The sequence below is a fragment of the Varanus komodoensis genome, unplaced genomic scaffold (assembly GCF_004798865.1).
Source record: "Varanus komodoensis strain SLA01 unplaced genomic scaffold, ASM479886v1 scaffold10, whole genome shotgun sequence".
Lineage (NCBI taxonomy): Eukaryota > Metazoa > Chordata > Lepidosauria > Squamata > Varanidae > Varanus > Varanus komodoensis.
Genome location: NW_025335269.1, coordinates 4289306 through 4307663, shown reverse-complemented (window position 1 = coordinate 4307663; position 18358 = coordinate 4289306). Strand labels below are relative to the sequence as shown.

Here is an 18358-nt window from a genome sequence, read left to right as displayed (position 1 = left end):
CTCCCCAAGTGGAGAGAACCTGTTTCCCAGCTCCAGGCAAGCACGGCCTCCTCCTCCTGTGGGTGATATGGCTGTTCCTCCTGTGGCCCCTCCCTCAACCCTCTGTCTGGAGGGGGACTGCTCCCGGGCGGGGGAGGGGCGGCAGCTGGAGAGCTCTCTCAGCCCTTAGGCACCTCACCACCTCCTCTAGGAGGGTCACCAGCTTGCACCAAAGGCAAGTGTATCCCTGCCTTTCCTGGGGGAGAAGGGCAAACATGTTGCAACTGTCACAGTGCACAGCAACACCCGTGACTCCCACCAAGGCCATCTCCTGGTCTGCCATTGGGAACCCTTCAGAGATGCTACCTTGGTTCCCTGCCTTGTCTGTCCTGCACTACTACTCACTCGCCCAGTTCTCCTTGACAAAAGCCCACACAAACACACAAGGATAAAATAAAAATTTAAACTGGGGGAAAAACAAAACAAAAACCTGCCCCCAAGGAAGGGAGCCCCGAGCAGCCCCGGCCGCAGCTAAGGAAAGCAGACAAGGAACGACACCTTACAAGTCTCTCAGGCTGGTGGCCCCGCCCCTCTTCTTTCTCCTAGCCTCTCTGGCCCCACCTCCCTTCCACTCTGCTCCTCCTGTCCCTCTGCTCCTCTGCCCAGCTCCTACCTTGTCTTCCCTAGTCCCCTGGCCACCCTCAGCACTCTCTCCCAGCTTCTGCTGCTCCACTGCTCTGCCAAGAAGCAATAGCCAAAAGTACTAGTAGCACCAGAAAGAATGAAGCAACTGGATCAAAGCTGAAAGGACACTCAGTTGCAGAGGTATCTAGTGGTGAAAGGAGAATCCGATGCTGTAAAGATCTATACTCCATAGGAACCTGGAATGTAAGATCCATGAATCAAGGTTAAGCTGTACGTGGTCAAACAAGAGATGACAAGACTGAACATCGACATCTTAGGAATGAGTGAACTAAAATGGACAGGAATGGGTGAATTTAATTCAGATGACCATAAGGTATACTACTGTGGGCAAGAATCCCTCAGAAGAAATGGAGTAGCCTTCATAGTGAACAAGAGTAGGAAAAGCAGTACTGGGATACAATCTCCAAAATGACAGAATGATCTCAGTTTGAATCCAAGGAAAACCATTCAACATCACAATAGTCCAAGTCTATGCCCCAACCACTGGTGCTGAAGAGGCTGCAGTTGACTGGTTCTATGAAGGCCTACCACTTCTTCTAGAATTAACACCAAAAAAATGATGTCCTTATCATCATGGGGGATTGGAATGCTAAAGTAGGAAGCCAAAAGATAACCAGAATAACAGGCAAGTTTGACCTTGGAGTACAACATGAAGCAGGGCACAGGCTGGTAGAATTTTTTCAACACAATATGATAGACATAGCAAACCATCTTTTCCAACAACCCAAGAGACAGCTCTACACATGGACGTCACCAGAGTGTCAACACAGAAATCAGATTGACTATTTTGCCTCCATAATGGCAGAAAGATTGAAGAAGTATATAACAGACTTTATTCACTCAGATCAAAATGGTTTCTTACCTAAAAGACAAATGAGGAATAACATGAGAACTATGCTGGACATCTTAGAGAATTATGAGATACATATGGAAAAACCAATGGCACTATTATTCATGGATGCACAGAAGGCTTTTGACAATGTTAATTGGCAATTTATGAAGCAACAACTAGTTCAAATGGAGTTTGGTGAAAAGTTCATTAATGCAATATTAAGCATCTATCAAAAGCAGTCTGCTAGGAATATAATGAATGGAGAATTTACAAATATTATAGATATACACAAGGGTACAAGACAAGGATGCCTGCTATCACCACTGTTGTTTATATTGATCCTGGAAGTGTTAAACAGAAATATCATGGACGATATGGACGTTAAAGGTACTAGAGTTAGAGATGAAAGCTATAAATTGCAAGCATTCGCAGATGACCTAGTTTTCATAACTGAGGAACCCTTAGTAACAATGCCTAAACTCCTACAAATGATTGAAGAGTATGGTGAGGTTACTGGGATGAAAATAAACAGAGAAGATGAAATTGTTAGTAAAAAATCTCACACAGGAGCAGAGAAAAACTCTGGTGGAACAAGTAGACTTTCAGATTGTTAAAAAGGTTAAATATTTGGGAATTTATCTTACAGCTAAGTTTACCACTCTGAAAGAAGACAATTATGATAAACTAAGGAAATTAAGAGTGATTTGGAAAAATGGGCTAATTTGCAATTATCCTTGCTGGGAAGAATAGCACTAGCTAAAATGAATATATTACCAAAGCTTTTTTATTCCAAATGAATCCCATAAAAATTGATAGAAAATTTTTTGATGATTTAAATGTTCAAATCTCGAGATTTATATGGAGAAAGAAAAAACCAATTAAACTAAAAATACTTCAGGAAGCTAAAGAGAATGGGGACTTTGGTCTCCCTGATTGGATGCTGTATTATCAAGCTTCTGTTTTAACATGGCTAAAAGAATGGATAACCTTAAGAAATAAGAGAATCTTGTATCTGGAAGGGCATGATTTGCAAAGGGGTTGGCACGCTTATATGTGGTATGAAAAGGCTAAGGTACATGGCTCTTTTTTAAGTCATTATATTAGGAAATCATTAATGTTGGTGTGGGAAAAGTTAAAGATAAAACTGTATACTAAATTACCAAGATGGCTTTCACCTATGGAAGCTCTTGTATATCCAAATGCATTGAACTTTGAAGCAATCGTAAAATATGACGACATTTTGGATAATGATGGAGGATTGAAATTGAATCAAGAAATACAAGAACAAGGATCTAATATTTCTTGGTGGCATAAGGTGCAGATTCAATCAAGATATGCTAAAGACTATAGAATGTGGGGCTTCTATAAAGATTTAACAGCATTTGATCAGGTGATGCTTAAATCAGATGAGAAAATGATTAAAAAACTATGTAATTTCTTACTAGATAGGAGAATGGAAGATGAACAGGTTAAGGAAACTATAACATGGGCACAAAACTTTGGATATAATATTGAATTAGAAAAATGGCAAAAGCTGTGGGAGAGAAATATTAAGGTAACATTAGCAACTTCATATAAAGAAAACTTGTATAAAATGTTTTATAGATGGTATTTGTCACCAAATACAGTAGCCAAGATGTTTCCAAATATGTCAAATGGATGTTGGAAATGTAAACATAAATTGGGTACCTTCTATCATATGTGGTAGACTTGCGATAAAGCAAAAAAGTATTGGATTAAAATACATAAATGGCTTGAGGAAATGTTACAAAAATCCTTAGCTTTTAAACCTGAAGTTTTCTTATTAGGCATTATACCTGTTGATATTAGGAAACAAGAAATGTACTTGATTTTACATGTAATTACTCTGGCGAGGATTGCATTTGCCCAACACTGGAAAAGTGATGAACCACCCACCGATGAACTGATTCTAAAAAAGATCTTGGACTGTGTAGAAACGGACAGATTGACTTTGTCACTGAAGGAGAAAGAAGATACTGATTTCTATCAGACTTGGGACTCTTTTTATTACTGGCTAGAGAAATGGGACTTCGTATAGTTTCAAATATGTTTTTAAGTTATCATAAATAGAAAAAATGTGGGGGGCTGACCCAGCAGGTCCGATGTTTCTGATGATTGATCTTGTTTTTAGTTTTTCTTTGTATTAGGGTTATTTTGAATAAAACTTATTAAAAAAAAAAAAGAAATCAGATTGACTATGTGCTCTCCAGCCAAAGATGGAGAATCTCTATACAGTCAGTAAAAAGAAGACCAGAGCTGACTGTGGCTCAGATCATGAGCTTCTTGTTGCAAAATTTAGGCTTAAATTGAAGAAAGTAGGGAAAAGCACTAGACCACTTAAATCATATTCCTGATGAATATACAGTAAGGTGACAAATAGATTTAAGGAATTAGATCTGATAGAGTGCCTGAAGAACTATGGACGGAGGTTTGCAACATTGTACAAGAGGTAGCAACTAAAACCATCCCAAAGAAAAAGAAATGCAAGAAAGCAAAATGGCTGAGGAAGTTTTACAAATAGCTGAAAAAAGAAGGGAAGCAAATGGCAAGGGGAAAAGAGATATACCCAACTGAATGCAGAATTTCAGAGAATAGGTAGAAGAGATAAGAATACCTTCTTTAATGAACAGTGTAAAGAAAGAGAAGAAAACAATAGAATAGAAATGACCAGAGATCTCTTCAAGAAAATTGGAGATATGAAGGGAACGTTTCATGCAAAGATGGGCATGATAAAGGACCAAAATGGCAGGGATCCAACAGAGGCAGAAGAGATTAAGAAGAGGTGGCATGATTACACAGAAGAACTATACAAGAAAGATCTTAACATCCCTGGTAACTATGATGGGGTGGTCACTGACCTCGAGCCAGACATCCTGGAATGTGAAGTCAAATGGGCCTTTGGAAGTCTGAGCAACAACTAGTGGAGACAACGGTATTCCAGCTAAACTATTCAAAATCCTAAAAGACAATGCAGTAAATGTACTATACCAATATGCAAGCAAATTTAGAAAACTCAACAGTGGCTACATGATTGGAAAGGTCAGTTTGCATTCCAATTCCAAAGAAGGGCAATGCCAAAGAATGTTCAAACTGCCGCACCATTGCACTCATTTTACATTCTAGTAAAATCCTATGCTCAAAATCCTACAAGCTAGGCTCCAGCAGTATGTGGACCGAGAACTAGCAGAAGTACAGGCAGGGTTTCGAAGAGGCAGAGGAACTAAAGATCAAATTGCCAACATACGCTGGATCATGGAGAAAGCTAGGGAGTTCTGGAAAAACATTTACTTCTGCTTCATTGAGTATGCTAAGCCTTTCATTGTGTGGATCACAACCAATTGTGGCAGGTACTTAAAGGGAGTACCAGACCATCTTATTTGTCTCTTGGGAAACCTGTATGTGGGTCAAGATGCAACAGTGAGAACTGGACATGGAAAAGAAGAAGGGGACGGCAGAGAATGAGGTGGCTAGATGGAGTCACTGAAGCAGTTGGTGTGAGCTTAAGTGGACTCCGGGGATGGTGGAGGACAGGAAGGCCTGGAGGAATGTTGTCCATGGGGTCGCGATGGGTCGGATGTGACTTCGCAACTAGCAACATTTTAAAAAATTACAGAAACCCAGTGTTCAAATGACCAGTCTATCACTTATTCCCACTGTCCAATCCTGTGGAAATTGTGACACTGGAAAAACCAGTATCTGGTCGAGGAATAGAAATGGATGGGACTTAGAACTAAAACTGAATATAGGCAAGACAGGGATTTGCATGAAATTGTCAGTTTGTTCTGGATAGGCTTGCAGTTAGCTTGAACAGTTACATAGCCAATCAGAAACAGTGGTTAGTCAGAACTAAATCCTAAATTAGAAGAAAGGGAGGGCACTTCTATTTATCTACTTGAACATAGATTAATATGCCACAAGCATAAAAACCTAGAAAGATGTGTAAAGACATAATAGGTGCAATCCTACACAATGTTAGACAGAAAATGGCCTGACTTCAGTGCCCCAGTGAGGTAGGCACTTTTACACACACTGGATTAAATTAGATTTAGGAGTATATATATTACAATTATCAAGGAATTAAGCCTTTGTGAAAAGGCTAATTTGTAATATAAAGATTTACTCTTCTTACAAAAGCTTCTTACATGTACGCATCTCTGATTTTAAATGTTTGCTTGTGTTAATAGAAATACTTATAAAATTAAATTTACCCTGGATTGACAGACAAGTAAGTGGGTCATAGAGCAAATCAAGCCAGAGTTTCAGCTTGCTTTGAGCTAGGACCCACTTGTCTTTCTGTTGTTGCAGAGTAAATTTGTAAAACTCCCCATCTCACCCCCAGCACATTTCAAATACATCACTTTTCTGTCAGCTTTCTTCACTGCCCAGCTTTCACATCCATACAGTGAATAAACTTTGCCTTGGTCTCCAGTGAAGCAGCCTTACATTTGATTATCTTTTTTAGTTCCTTCATTGCTGCCCTTCCAAGTCTGTCTTCTTCGAATTGAGTCTCCCTTTGAATTAATGCCTGTGTATGTAAAATCTTTCACAATTTCAATTTCTTCACAGTAAAGTTCTGTAATACTTTTGATCTCATGTTTTCTCAATATTCAGCTGCAGTCCTGCTTTTGCACTTTCTTTTTCTCAGCAGAAGCAGTTTCAAGTCATTGTGCTCTCTTCTATCTGCATATTTAAATTCTTGATGTGTTTTCAATCTTCACTCCTTCCTCTGATCCTAATTCACCTTTCTTAATCCACAGTTCGGTGTACAGGTTGAATAGATAAGGAGATAATATATAGCCTTGCCTGCCACTTTTGCTTATGGGAAAACATTCTGTTTCTCCATATTGTCCTCACAGTAGTTTCCTGTTCATGGTATAGCTCACACATCAAGACAAACAAGTGCTGAGAACCATCCATAGCTTGTCATGATCCACAAAGTGAAAAGCTTTGCTGTAGTCTATAAAATATAGACTGATCTTTCTGGTCTGCTTCAGTAGCCGACACATAATCTGAATTTTATCTGGCCAGGGCGGCTTATTTTATATTGTGTGTTTTAAATTATAATGATTATCTATATGTATATTTTAACTTACTGGTTTTATTTATTGTAAGCCGCCCCGAGGCTTCGGCGAATGGGGCGGCATAAAAATGTTTTAATAAATAAAATAAAAAATAAAAATTTGCAATATGATCTTGAATGTGTTTCCCTTTTTGGAATCCAGCTTGACCTTCAGGCATATCTTACACCATATAGAAGTGTACTTTTTTGCAGCACTTTGAGCATCACCTTGCTTGCCTGGGAAATGAGTGTAATGATCCTATGCATGCAGCACTCTTGCATCTCCTCTCTTGGGGATTGGAATGTATGTTGAACAAAGTCAATCTGTAGGCCATCATTTTGTTTTCCATATTTGCTGGAATATTCTTGTTTGGCTTTGGACTGATTCCGTCTCTGAAGCTTGGAATAGTTCTATTGGAATCCTATCTACTACAGGTGCTTTATTCCTTGCAAGTAGCAGCTTTCACTTTACTAATATTGCACGGTCTTCCTCATAGGATTCCTAGTCTGCCATCCTTTCATCTCTCTTATATAGTTCTTGAGACTAGACCTGTTTGTAAGTCATGACAATCCACTGAAGGTTGACTTACACACAGGGAATTTTGCATCATGTCAGACATCACCAGGCACTATCTCTCTATAGTGCCTGTGGGCACCTGGTTTGCCATGGTTTGTGTCATGCAAACCCAGATAACAGAGGTTGTTAAATAACCCTGAAACAAGCCATGGATTACAGAACATACTGTACATAAACTTGTTTGGGGACACTTTACTTCCCTGAAATACATTGAAATTTGGGTATGCTAACATTACCCCCCCCCCCAAAAATTGTATATTTCACAACAAATATTAGATGAGGTCAGTGTACAAACCTTCTATCCAACCAATAATAAACCCAATAATACAATTTTAGGATATGCAAAATACAAATATAGTTGCCCCCATTACCCTACATTTCGTACTATAACTTTCACACTATATAAAATGTTTTCTAATGCTTGCAGCATCTAAAAATTCACTAACTTTTGCCAGTCACTCATCTCCAGATCAGTCAATAATAGGTGCTTGCAGATGAGGCTTTTATTCTACAATTAGTCTACACTATTTATAGAATATTATGGGAATCCAGTTGTCATCTCTTATTACCTTCTGTCTTTCTCCACTGTATCTCCCATCTTTTTCATTCTAGCATGGAGGGAAAGATGGAAGAGATGCAGAATGCCTTTTAACTGGCAGCTAGAAGCTTCATCTAAAAAGACCCAAAGATACAGAATACTGAAAAGTGACCCCTCTAAGGAATTAAAAACTCCACATCAGAAGATTTATTTATTCTGTCAAGATTTCCATATGGCTTAATGTTTATAGTCAGCATTTATACTGAATTGTTTTTAATCTGCTCTTTGTAATTGGTTTTGAATTTATTTTATATTAACTACATTAGCATGGATAAATTCCAAAGGGTAACCTATCCATCTCCACACAGGTATCACACATCATATAGCAGCCACTGTGGCTTCATCCTGTAATGAAACAAGTGTGAAGGGAAGGGAAAAGTATGTACAACTCAACATCACATCTAATTTGACAGTCATATATGGACTGAGACTTGCTGTCATACTACTAGCCATGATACCCAAGCTGTAATGAACAATCCTGAATTCATATACTTTGATATGGGAGTACAAAGTGTCTCATACTTAATATAGAGGTAGATTTCTCATATGACACAAAAAATTCACGTATCTGGCAACACTGAACTATATAAGTAGAAATCAAGAGTAGGAAAAGACAAGTTAACACATTCCAAACTTTAACTTGCATAGGGATATTTATCAACACATGGTAAATTTTACATTTTGGATAGCAGCAGACTACAAATTTTGATAAATTTTCACTAAAAAGTAGGGGCAGTCACTAGTGCAAGGGCAGGAGGAGAGTAGATTAGGATCTACAGGTAGATCACCAAATGATTTGCAGTAGATCAGTAATGCGTCAAATTCTTAAAAGTTTAAAAATAGAGACATCCCCCAACAAATCTCTCTCAGACAAGAAAGTTTAGCGTAAATAGGAATAGGAATGTATGAATTCTAGTTCTGGTATTGAGAAGAAATTCTGGACCAAATGTGTAATCAGAAGCATCTTGTTTTGAAATTCTAAGCTATTTTGCACCTGACTCTGGCTAGTGAACCTCAAAGTTTCAATGAAAAACAAAGTAGATCCTCAAGTCTAAAATCTGCCCACCCCTGCAATAGCGGAACTGTTTGGACAAATGGTTAATGTAGTAAAATTCTAGAAGAAAATACCAAATTAAGGAATGAAATATGGTTTTTCAATTTATTCTTGCTATCTTTCAGGGCAGGGCACTAGTATATGTTATACAACTATTTTCAGACATTTTATTATTTAAATATAATTTTGTTGCTTTCTCCTTTGCTGCTATAAATGTACTCTAAGTTACATCATCCATTTTTGCATGAGCAAACAAGTATTTGTAAGCCTAAACCCAAGTATACAATTTTGACTTGCAAATATAAATGGAAATTTTTCACAAGCTTTTAAAATTCATGTTAATAATGCTGGACCACTTAATAATGATGTTAAAAATATAAAGACAATGGGAAAAGTGGATATATTTTAATTGTTAAAAAATGATTATGGTATCAATTGACCTTTCTACATTATGTATTCATTTGATTGTATTGGTTAAAAAAGCATGTCACTGCTTATTTTTTCTTTCATAATAGAATTGTCTTCTGGTGACAAACTATAATTTCATATCGTTTCCCTTCCAGAATATAAAAGACCTATTTTAATTGACAGGATGTGTACTTTTGATGGTACTCCTCTTTCCCCTAAACTTGTGGGATATAGTTTTATTTAGCCAGGTAACTTATCTTATTTCTCGGTATATGTTAATAGATATTTGCAAAAATCCAAACTACACAGTGACAAAGGTGATGCACACAGTCTATTAGAAGGCTTTACAGATTTAGAAGTGCAATTGTTCCATGTAAAAGATGGCTAAAAGGCAAAACATTCCAATATAAAAGAGATGAGATACGTCAGTCAATGGTATGGTCCATACTCCATCTCCAGACTACATAGATTCTGGCTTCAAGTTTCTGTGTTGGTTCTGTACCACAGGTGCTAAAGCCATGCCAGCAGTAGACCCATTGTCTGACTCCATGGCTCACAGGAACTGGAAAATAACATGAATTTCTAGTGGCAAAGGGACAAATAGAATCTTCCTGAGTTTTGTGAACAGAGATAGTAGGCTACTACAAAGCATTGTGAGCTCCAGATACATATGACAATTTCAGAAGGTACAATAGCATCCAAATGCTGATGAAGTTGATGATGCCTTGAAAATCTTTGTCATTAGAGCAGCTGATTGCATCTGGAAGCATGTTGCAATTAACCAATTTAATTTAATTTCATTTAATGCATAGACATTTTGATTGACTTCCACAATGCTAACCAAAGCTATGTATCAACATCTTCATATAGACAAGCCAGAATATAAGTGCCCATTACCTTTCAGACCTTTTGTATAGTCACAGCTTCTTTCCTTGGCTTCTTCCAGCCACACTAGCCATAAAACTTACCCTAGGCAAACTGTACTCCCTTCTGCTTCTCCAAGGCTAGAATTCCAGAAACTGCTTCCCCTCCTCCTTTTGCCTGATACATCCATGGCACACATGCAGAACTTTTAAAAAATTCTATTTTTATTTTTCCTTGTAAGCACAAGAAACAATCTTGAACTACTTGATTATCATAGAGCATATGGCTAGTGTTGGATGATGAACCATTGCATAGTTTTATGCATACATTTCCTTTTTAAACAAATCATTAATTGCCCTCTTGCAGCAGAAAATTATCTGCAATGCAATGTGCCAAGCTTTTTATAAATATTAAGTGCACTTTCTGTCAAGTTTTATGGGTGATTGGAACTCTGAATTAGAATACCCATCAATAATCCATAAGGAGGGCCACAGAGCTGCATCAAAACAGTTCTAGTAGCCCTATATCTCTGCAACAGCAAGACTGTATTAATGAGATACTTCCTATTTTGTGTCCCATCTCTGCACTACTGATGCTTTGTTGAATGACCAATATTACACAGTTTGCTGGCCCATTATTCTGTTTGAAAGAGAACCTGCCATTTCAGGGAAAGTAATTTGGGCTCCATTCTGACCACTGCCAGATATAGGAGGAGAATCTAAGGGCTCATGTTTGACTGTTTGAATAAAGTTGGTATTTTTAAATTCAGAGTTTGTCTTTAGAAACTGGCTATTCAGCCCTCTCTCATCTATTAAGCTAGGATTATAAAACTGATTGCAATAATATGAGCCTTGCATGTTCTCCACAGTTTCTATACAGATTGGGTTCTGGGGGCCCAGTGGAGTTGTCTCCTTATTATGCATCATTTTGCCAAGGCCATTTTTACTGATATTATTGGTTTGATGCATCACAATATGTTGCCAGTTGTAAGGTGGATAGACACAATGCTTTGGGGTTTGATAAGGAGATGATTGTTCAGTGTGATCTAGTTCTGTTTTAAGGTGGACCCTAGAAGGAAAATGGACTGACTGCTTTTTCACTGTGCTATTTTCATCAATCCAAACACAGCTTGGTGAAATGGTGTAACTATTAGCTATATTTTCTGAGTCAGAATCATTCTCAGTTTTAATCAACATGTTACACGTTAACCCCCCGTTGTACAGAGTTTCTGGGGATACTGGTGGGCGTTGTAATTTCATGTATTCTCCTGAATAATTGTTGGCTGTGAATTGCTGCAAGCTTGGATAAGGCTGGCAATTTTCTATGCCACCCCAGTGGGAAGGACAGGTTGATGATAAACTGAAGAGGTGCTGGTCTCTGTTGAAGAAAGGTCTTGGAGGTTTATTTGAACATGTATTCTCATTACGCTGACTTCTAGAACAAGAACTTGATGGATTCCTTGAAGTCCAAATGCCATTTCCACTGTTACTGTGCTGAACACCAAATAGTGACAGAGTAGGATTAACAAATTCTTGCTGAATAGAAGGTTCATTGTCATCTGTATTAGGCTCAAACTTCACCTTTATGCTATCCTGTTCTTTTTTTCTTGGTATCCACTTATTATGTTTCATTTGTCCCAATGCTTCCCTATTTCCTTTCATGCTTGCAATGCTGTTTGGTATCTTCTGATGGCTGTCTTCCCTTTCAACAAAAGTCGAAAGTATAAATCAGCAAGCATAATAACACTAATACTAAGAATAAGCAGTAATGTGAGACACAAAAATAGATGGTGATGGGAAAGGACAAGAATTCACTAGTATCTCACTGGAATTATTTATATATTTATTCACTGATTGTCTTATCACATTTTTAATTTAGTAACAAATTAGTTATCATGCATTACATATTTATACATGTGCATATTGATCAGTATCACCTCATTCACCATCACCTATCTAGATGACTCCTCCCAACATTAACTTATATTTTCCTAAGTATAACACAACTGCAAAACAATATAAAGTGTTTCACCATACCTCAGAAAAATGTGGAGGCACATTTCCCATTGTGTGTTCAGAACATCTGGTATTTGGAGGTATACTAAATAGATGTTGGTGGCACTGATGTCAGTGGTGCAGAGTACTTTAAGCTGAAACCTGAATGTTTAAGAAGCTATCCATGGTGCTGGAACTAGTTTGGAGCCAGGATTCAATGCCACAGACAGCTCCTTTAAAACTCTGTCTAAAGCCCAGAATTGGTAGACTTTTACTGGAGCTACCAGCTTCCACTGGATACACTGCCCCTTGACATGGCAGTTTTATTTACAGTTATGGTGGTCTATACCTATGCATGAACCTATCCTCAATGTGCAAATCATTGTTTAAAGCTAATTTAAAAATATTTTGAAAATGAAGTCGTAGGTTAGTTATGAGTTGTATAAAGATCTGTCCTCAATCCACTTGGAGTCAATGTCCAAGCTTTAGTACAGTAGCTGAAAAAATTCTATATATACCCTTAGTTGTTTTACCTCAAAATTAAAATGTTTTTAGATAGGCTAAGCACAAACGTAAACAGTTAGGACAACAGGAGTCTGGATATATCACAAGCAATGGTGTCCAACAGCCAGGGCTCACAAAGATGCTATGCTGGCACTTTCTGATTAGCTGGGACACTCATGTCATCTGCCACCATGCCAGGTATAGGACTGGGTACTGAAAAAAATCTGGGTGCAAGACCAAAAGTTTTTTTTTTAAATTAGCAAATCTGCACATGTTAGTTTACATATGCGCCTACATTGCTTTGTGCATGTGTTTTCGAAAGAGCCTGTTGCCTAAACATATTTGTAAAAAGGACTGTATGAACCATCAGAGGAGGGCATTAAATTTCAGGGGGGAAAATGCAGGCAGAAACATTCAAAGAAGTGGGAGGTAGCAGCAAGTGAAGCACATACAGACAAAAAGCCATCTAATCCAGGGTGATCAGATCCAACAGAGAACATAAAGGTGCCTGCCCCTTTATTTCAGCAAGGATCCATGGACAGCACGGTGGTGGGACAGATAGTGTCCCATAAATATGGAGCTCCTGGCCTAGTGGGCTAGCACTGCCTACCCACTCTGAATTTCCTGTTCCCTCTGAACTTAACTGTAATTCACAGTAGCTGGGGAGACATATATGTTCCCATCATCAATATAGTTTTCCTTCTTGTAATGCAAGCTACTCTGTAATAGTATTGTCTTGAATGGACAGTTAAAAACACATTATCTTTACAAAGGGCCTGCTTCTGGTGAAGATGAAAACTGCTACAACTGGCTTGCTGGTATGGATCAGCACATTGCTCTGGATTGCTTTGGGGACTGCCACAATGAGCACTTGTATTTCAAATAATAACATCTTTGACCTTGAAGAAGGGAGAATCCAAGCTTATGTTTATACCTATGGTGAAAGGTAGACTGTTTCCAAGAACTCCCATTACAATGTAACCCTACACAAATCTACTTGGAATTTAGTCCCATGGAATTATGTGGGACTTGTTCTCAGGTAAATGTAAATAGTTTCCCACCTACTGCACAATCCTTTCAAATGTGGAGGCTCATGCTTATTAAGTGTAAGAGCTTTTCTGTGTGACCAGACTGCACCCTAACTCAATAGGTGAGAAGCTTTTGAGAGTGAAAACAGCCAGCATGCTGGTTGCACACATATAAACGCACATTCCACTTCTCTACAAGCAGACAGCATGCAGATAGACATCCAAAATTCAAATTAATACATGAAACAAAAAGTTTTACAAAGGAGGAGGGTATGTGGTAGCGTCGTTATTCTTTCAGCACATGGGGGTGAGCATCTTTTAAACATGCTGCCATCTGCATGAACTAATTGTTTTGCCCATGGCCAGTTTTCACTTAGGTCTGACCACCAACAGACCAGAAAGATGAAACTAAACATATTGACAAGATCAACTTGCAAATATAAATGATCCCAGCAGAGGGAGACCTTACAGTTAGAAAGATGGAATGCATATTTTCCATACAATTCTAAAGAACTGCTAAAAATAATACAGTAGAATATAACGTGACTTCAACTGAATTATCTGTATTAAAACAGGATATTCAAAAAATAATCATTGTTTAAATGTGCAAAAGCAGCACCAAGATTTATGATATATCTGTATAGGGCATACTCTAAACCAGCCTTCCCCAACCTGGTGCCCTTCAGAGGCATTTGGACAGCAACTCCCAGAATTCCCATCCAGCAGGGCCATTGACTGGAAATTTTGGGTTTTGCAGTCCAAATGTTTCTTGAAAGCACAAGGTTCAAGAACACCGCTCTAAAGGTTGCTTTTCCAATCTGTATACGTCCAGATGCCCTGAGCTACAACTCCCATAATCTCCACCCACATGACCATAAGCCATCTGCTGGGGTGATGGGAAATGTAGTACTAAATATGTGTAGGGACCTAGGTTAGCTTCTACTCACCTTGGCAAGAAACAACAATGGATGGATCAGCTACAACAACAGCATGAAGGTTGCTCCCATTGCTGTATGCTAATTGTAGGAAACCTGGTGTCCTCCAGACAATCCTGGACTTCTTTTCTCATCATCCTGACCCATGGGTCATCTGGCTGAGACTGACGGAAGTCCAACATCAACTGGGGTGCTACACATTCCCCACCACTGTTCTCTACAATGCATTCTATCAACAGGTCAAGACTCAAATGGACACTGGAAATTAAGTGAAATCTGAGGTCTGCATCTTATTCTGTCTTGGAGGACTAGTACTATAAACTTGGCCACAATAAGCTGGAAAGACTTGATGGCTCATAACAACAACTGCAAATTATATCCTTGGATAAAGCCTCATGAAAATATAGGTCACAAAATACTTTTAGCAGTTTATCTAAACCACCCTAATTCATATCCTATGTTATGTTGTTTGTAAACCAATGCTTCAAAAGAATGGGAAGCCTAAAAGCCACAATCTTGTGCAAAATGTGATGCCCTTAGTCACACTAATTTCCTCAAATTAGAATTCACTCATCTCTGCATTAGATTACAACTAAGGTATGCTGTTCACCAGAGAGGAAACACTGTGCTTTCCACATAAATTAGGATGGCAAATTAAGATTTCTTTTTAAAATACTTCTCACAAATCCTATGAATATCTTGAAAGCTCTTTTAAGTATACTTACTTAGGAAAAACAATGGAATATTCTGAAGAACCATTTCTGCACTGAACTTGAGTACCAGCCTGAATCCAAACCCAGTGGTCTTCATTTGCTTGCAGCTTCATCAGAGAAATACCATTTTCTCTATTCTTTCCTATACAAGTTACAGAGATGTTTTAGGTGGAATATCATAAGCATGTTACCAGATTTTATTATTGCTGTAGCATCTTTGCAGATAGTAGTCTACTCAGTCTATGATCTACTGAATGCTCTGCTGTTCAGCACAAAGAAAAATATAAGCCTAAATTTGTCATTGCTTAACAGGAGTAAAACAAAAGGGCTGGAAAATACATTGTTTTGATTTAGACCTGGAGCTTTTCCTTTCCTAATTTTAATGTTGCCCAAAAGTAGAAGGTGACACCTAAATTAATGTAATCCAATACACATTCAAAGGCAGTTAAGCAAAAGAGTCTTGAGTTTTCAGGGGAGTTAAAACTGACGTTTTTGTGATGCATTCACATGTATCATACCTTCAGCATTTACAATTTAAAAACTTTCTCAGAGGCATGAAAGCAAAAACTGAATATAACAAACCATCCAAAAATGGGAAAAATATGGTTAGCATGACACTCCCTTCAAATGTTTCTCTATGAAACATTAAATGTGGCCTTCCCATTTTTGGAGTAGTGGAACCCATCCCTCTACTAATGTGAATTTCATGGGTCTAAACTTGTATTAGATGAATTGTTAACTGGTAGAATGGGGCAGTGAACCTTTTTTAGTAATAAGGGGCAAGTTCACTTTCAGGGAGCCTTCTGGGTGCCACTTGCCAGAGGCCCCCCCCCCCTTCATACACAAATACACATAGCTGTACATATAGCACATACCTTATTCATTACCATATGCACAAAGAGCCATTTTCACACAGATGAAGCACATGCACAGACCTGTCTCTCCCCTTATTAAATACACACACATACATAAATCTCCCTCCCTCCCTCCCACAAACTAAACCAAACTATTGGAGAAAACAATACCTTCTTGAAAAACATGTCTTCTATTATAATCAGCCACATACTGTCCAGAAACAGTATTTGAGCTGTGGAAATCAAATTACAAGACAACAGCTTAATAAATTACAGCACAGTCAAGAGTATGCCCCGATATGTCCCAAAGAGTCATAGTAATTGTTGTAAAAATACTTCAAAGAAATTGTTACATAATCGTATTTCTTAGTAAAAAGTTTGCACCTCAATAGATGTCTCTTTCCTTTTTACCTTGGTTCATAGCAGTATTCACAGGATTGCATTAATTCTGTTGTACTGCATAACATGTCCACAGATTTCCCTTTCGCCCATGACAGGGCATGGGATAAAGGTATACAGTGATGAAACTGGTGGTTGCTGGTGCAGGATTAGTATGTTATGAATTATCTCAGCAGCAGTGTTTAAGTATGGAGAAACTTCAGCAAATGTGAAATATCAGCAAAATTATTTCGGCAAGGGGCGGCATAGAAATGTTTTAATAAATAAATAAATAAAATATTTACATTATAACATATAACATTCTCAAAATCAAGGGTGAAATTCTACGTCTACTCAAGGGAAAAGGCAAAAAAAAAAGCCTAATTAAAATAAAGTTTAAATGGATTTATAGCTAACATATTTAGCTCTGTTTTAAAGAACACAATCCCCAGTGAAGTGTTGTATAAAGAATAGGTGTCAAAAAATACATCTGCACTTGCTTTGTATTTGTTGTGGCTAAATGATCAGATTTGCATTTTGCTTTCACAAAAAGGCCTTTTAACTTCATGTCGGTGACAGAAGGAAGCAGAAGTGGAACAACTATGCAGAATAAGGACAGTTGAGGTGGTAATATTGCTCCTGATGATGACTTCTTCTTTTGCCCATAGAGAAACTTCAGTTTTCCTTGAAAATGCATTGTCTAGAAAAGAGTAAAACATACAAAGTAATATACCAGTTTATTATAAGTTGTATGCTTGCATGCTATCATTGACTGAATTCCTATGCTGACATAGGCATGTTAATGTAGTGAGATGTAGCAACAAGTCATATTCAAGTTCCATGATGGTTAAAATTGGTGTTGTGTGCTAGGTTTTCCTCCTTTCACATATTCAAGGCAACAGATTGTTCCTTTGCAAAAGTTCTTTATTCATCAAAGTATATCCAAGAAACTCAATCATCAGAATCAATCTCTGAGCATGCACCAAGTGGTTCGTTGAACTCAATCTAGCAACTACTTCCAGGAACCCTCCTTTTGAGTATGTTTGGCCCCATCCTTATGGAAGGGTCATTTTGGAAGTGAGCACGCCTTTTCTCTGTGTGCCAACCCTCTAGTTGGCTGGCCCTTCTCTCCCAGTGCAACATCATGGGGTCAAGACTCATACCAGCATTCACTATTTAGCTATTAAATCACAAGGTGCCCCTGGGCCTAAACTGTACATCAGGGATCCTCAAACTTTTCCAACAGGGGGGCCAGTTGAAAGGTGCCAGAGATGGGTGCAGGCTGCCAAGGCGGTGCTGGTGGGGGAGGGGGGCACATGGGCCGGTGCGCACGCGCAAGGCAGCTGCTTGCTCAAGCAGAGATCATTTTCTCCAAGTGAGTACAAAACATTCTCCCCACGAGCAAGCCGCTGCTGAAAGTGCACACAGTGAGGTGCCAGCTTGCTCACAAGATTATTTTCTAAACCAATCTCTGTGCGAGCAAGCCGCATGCCTGCGTGGCGAGTGCAAAACCTCTGGGGCAGGCAGGTTAAATGGGCATGGCGGGCTGGATCCAGCCTGTGGGCCGTAGTTTGAGGACTCATGCTCTAGATCAATGATAGACAACCTATGGCATGTGTGCCCGAAGGGACACACAGAGCCCTCTCTGTTGGCATGCAACCGCTCCAGCAGCCATGCGCATATTCGGAAAGATTAAGGGTGCCAGGCAACAACGTCACTCATTATTGCCGGTCAATGCGCTGCCAGGGATTTCCTTGGACTGTGATTTTAGCAGAAGGTAGGAAAGGTAGGAAATACACTCAGATGCCTTTTTCAGGGCCGGCCAGTGGAACGTTGCCCTCTTGTACTGGTGGTC

The 18358-nt window shown here is 38.7% G+C and overlaps 1 protein-coding gene across 1 annotated transcript in view; it reads right to left on the bottom strand.

Annotated features, from left to right (window-relative positions):
• Positions 1-10711: 10711 nt before the first annotated feature.
• The window catches only part of AHRR (aryl-hydrocarbon receptor repressor), a 60075-nt gene continuing 52428 nt past the window's right edge, over positions 10712-18358 (bottom strand). The window contains exons 8-11 of the mRNA XM_044419116.1: positions 17004-17203; positions 16297-16358; positions 15284-15413; positions 10712-11798 (exon numbers count right to left, since the gene is read on the bottom strand). Coding sequence (XP_044275051.1) covers positions 10712-11798; positions 15284-15413; positions 16297-16358; positions 17004-17203 — 1479 coding nt within the window. The remainder of the gene's footprint in view (positions 11799-15283; positions 15414-16296; positions 16359-17003; positions 17204-18358) is intronic.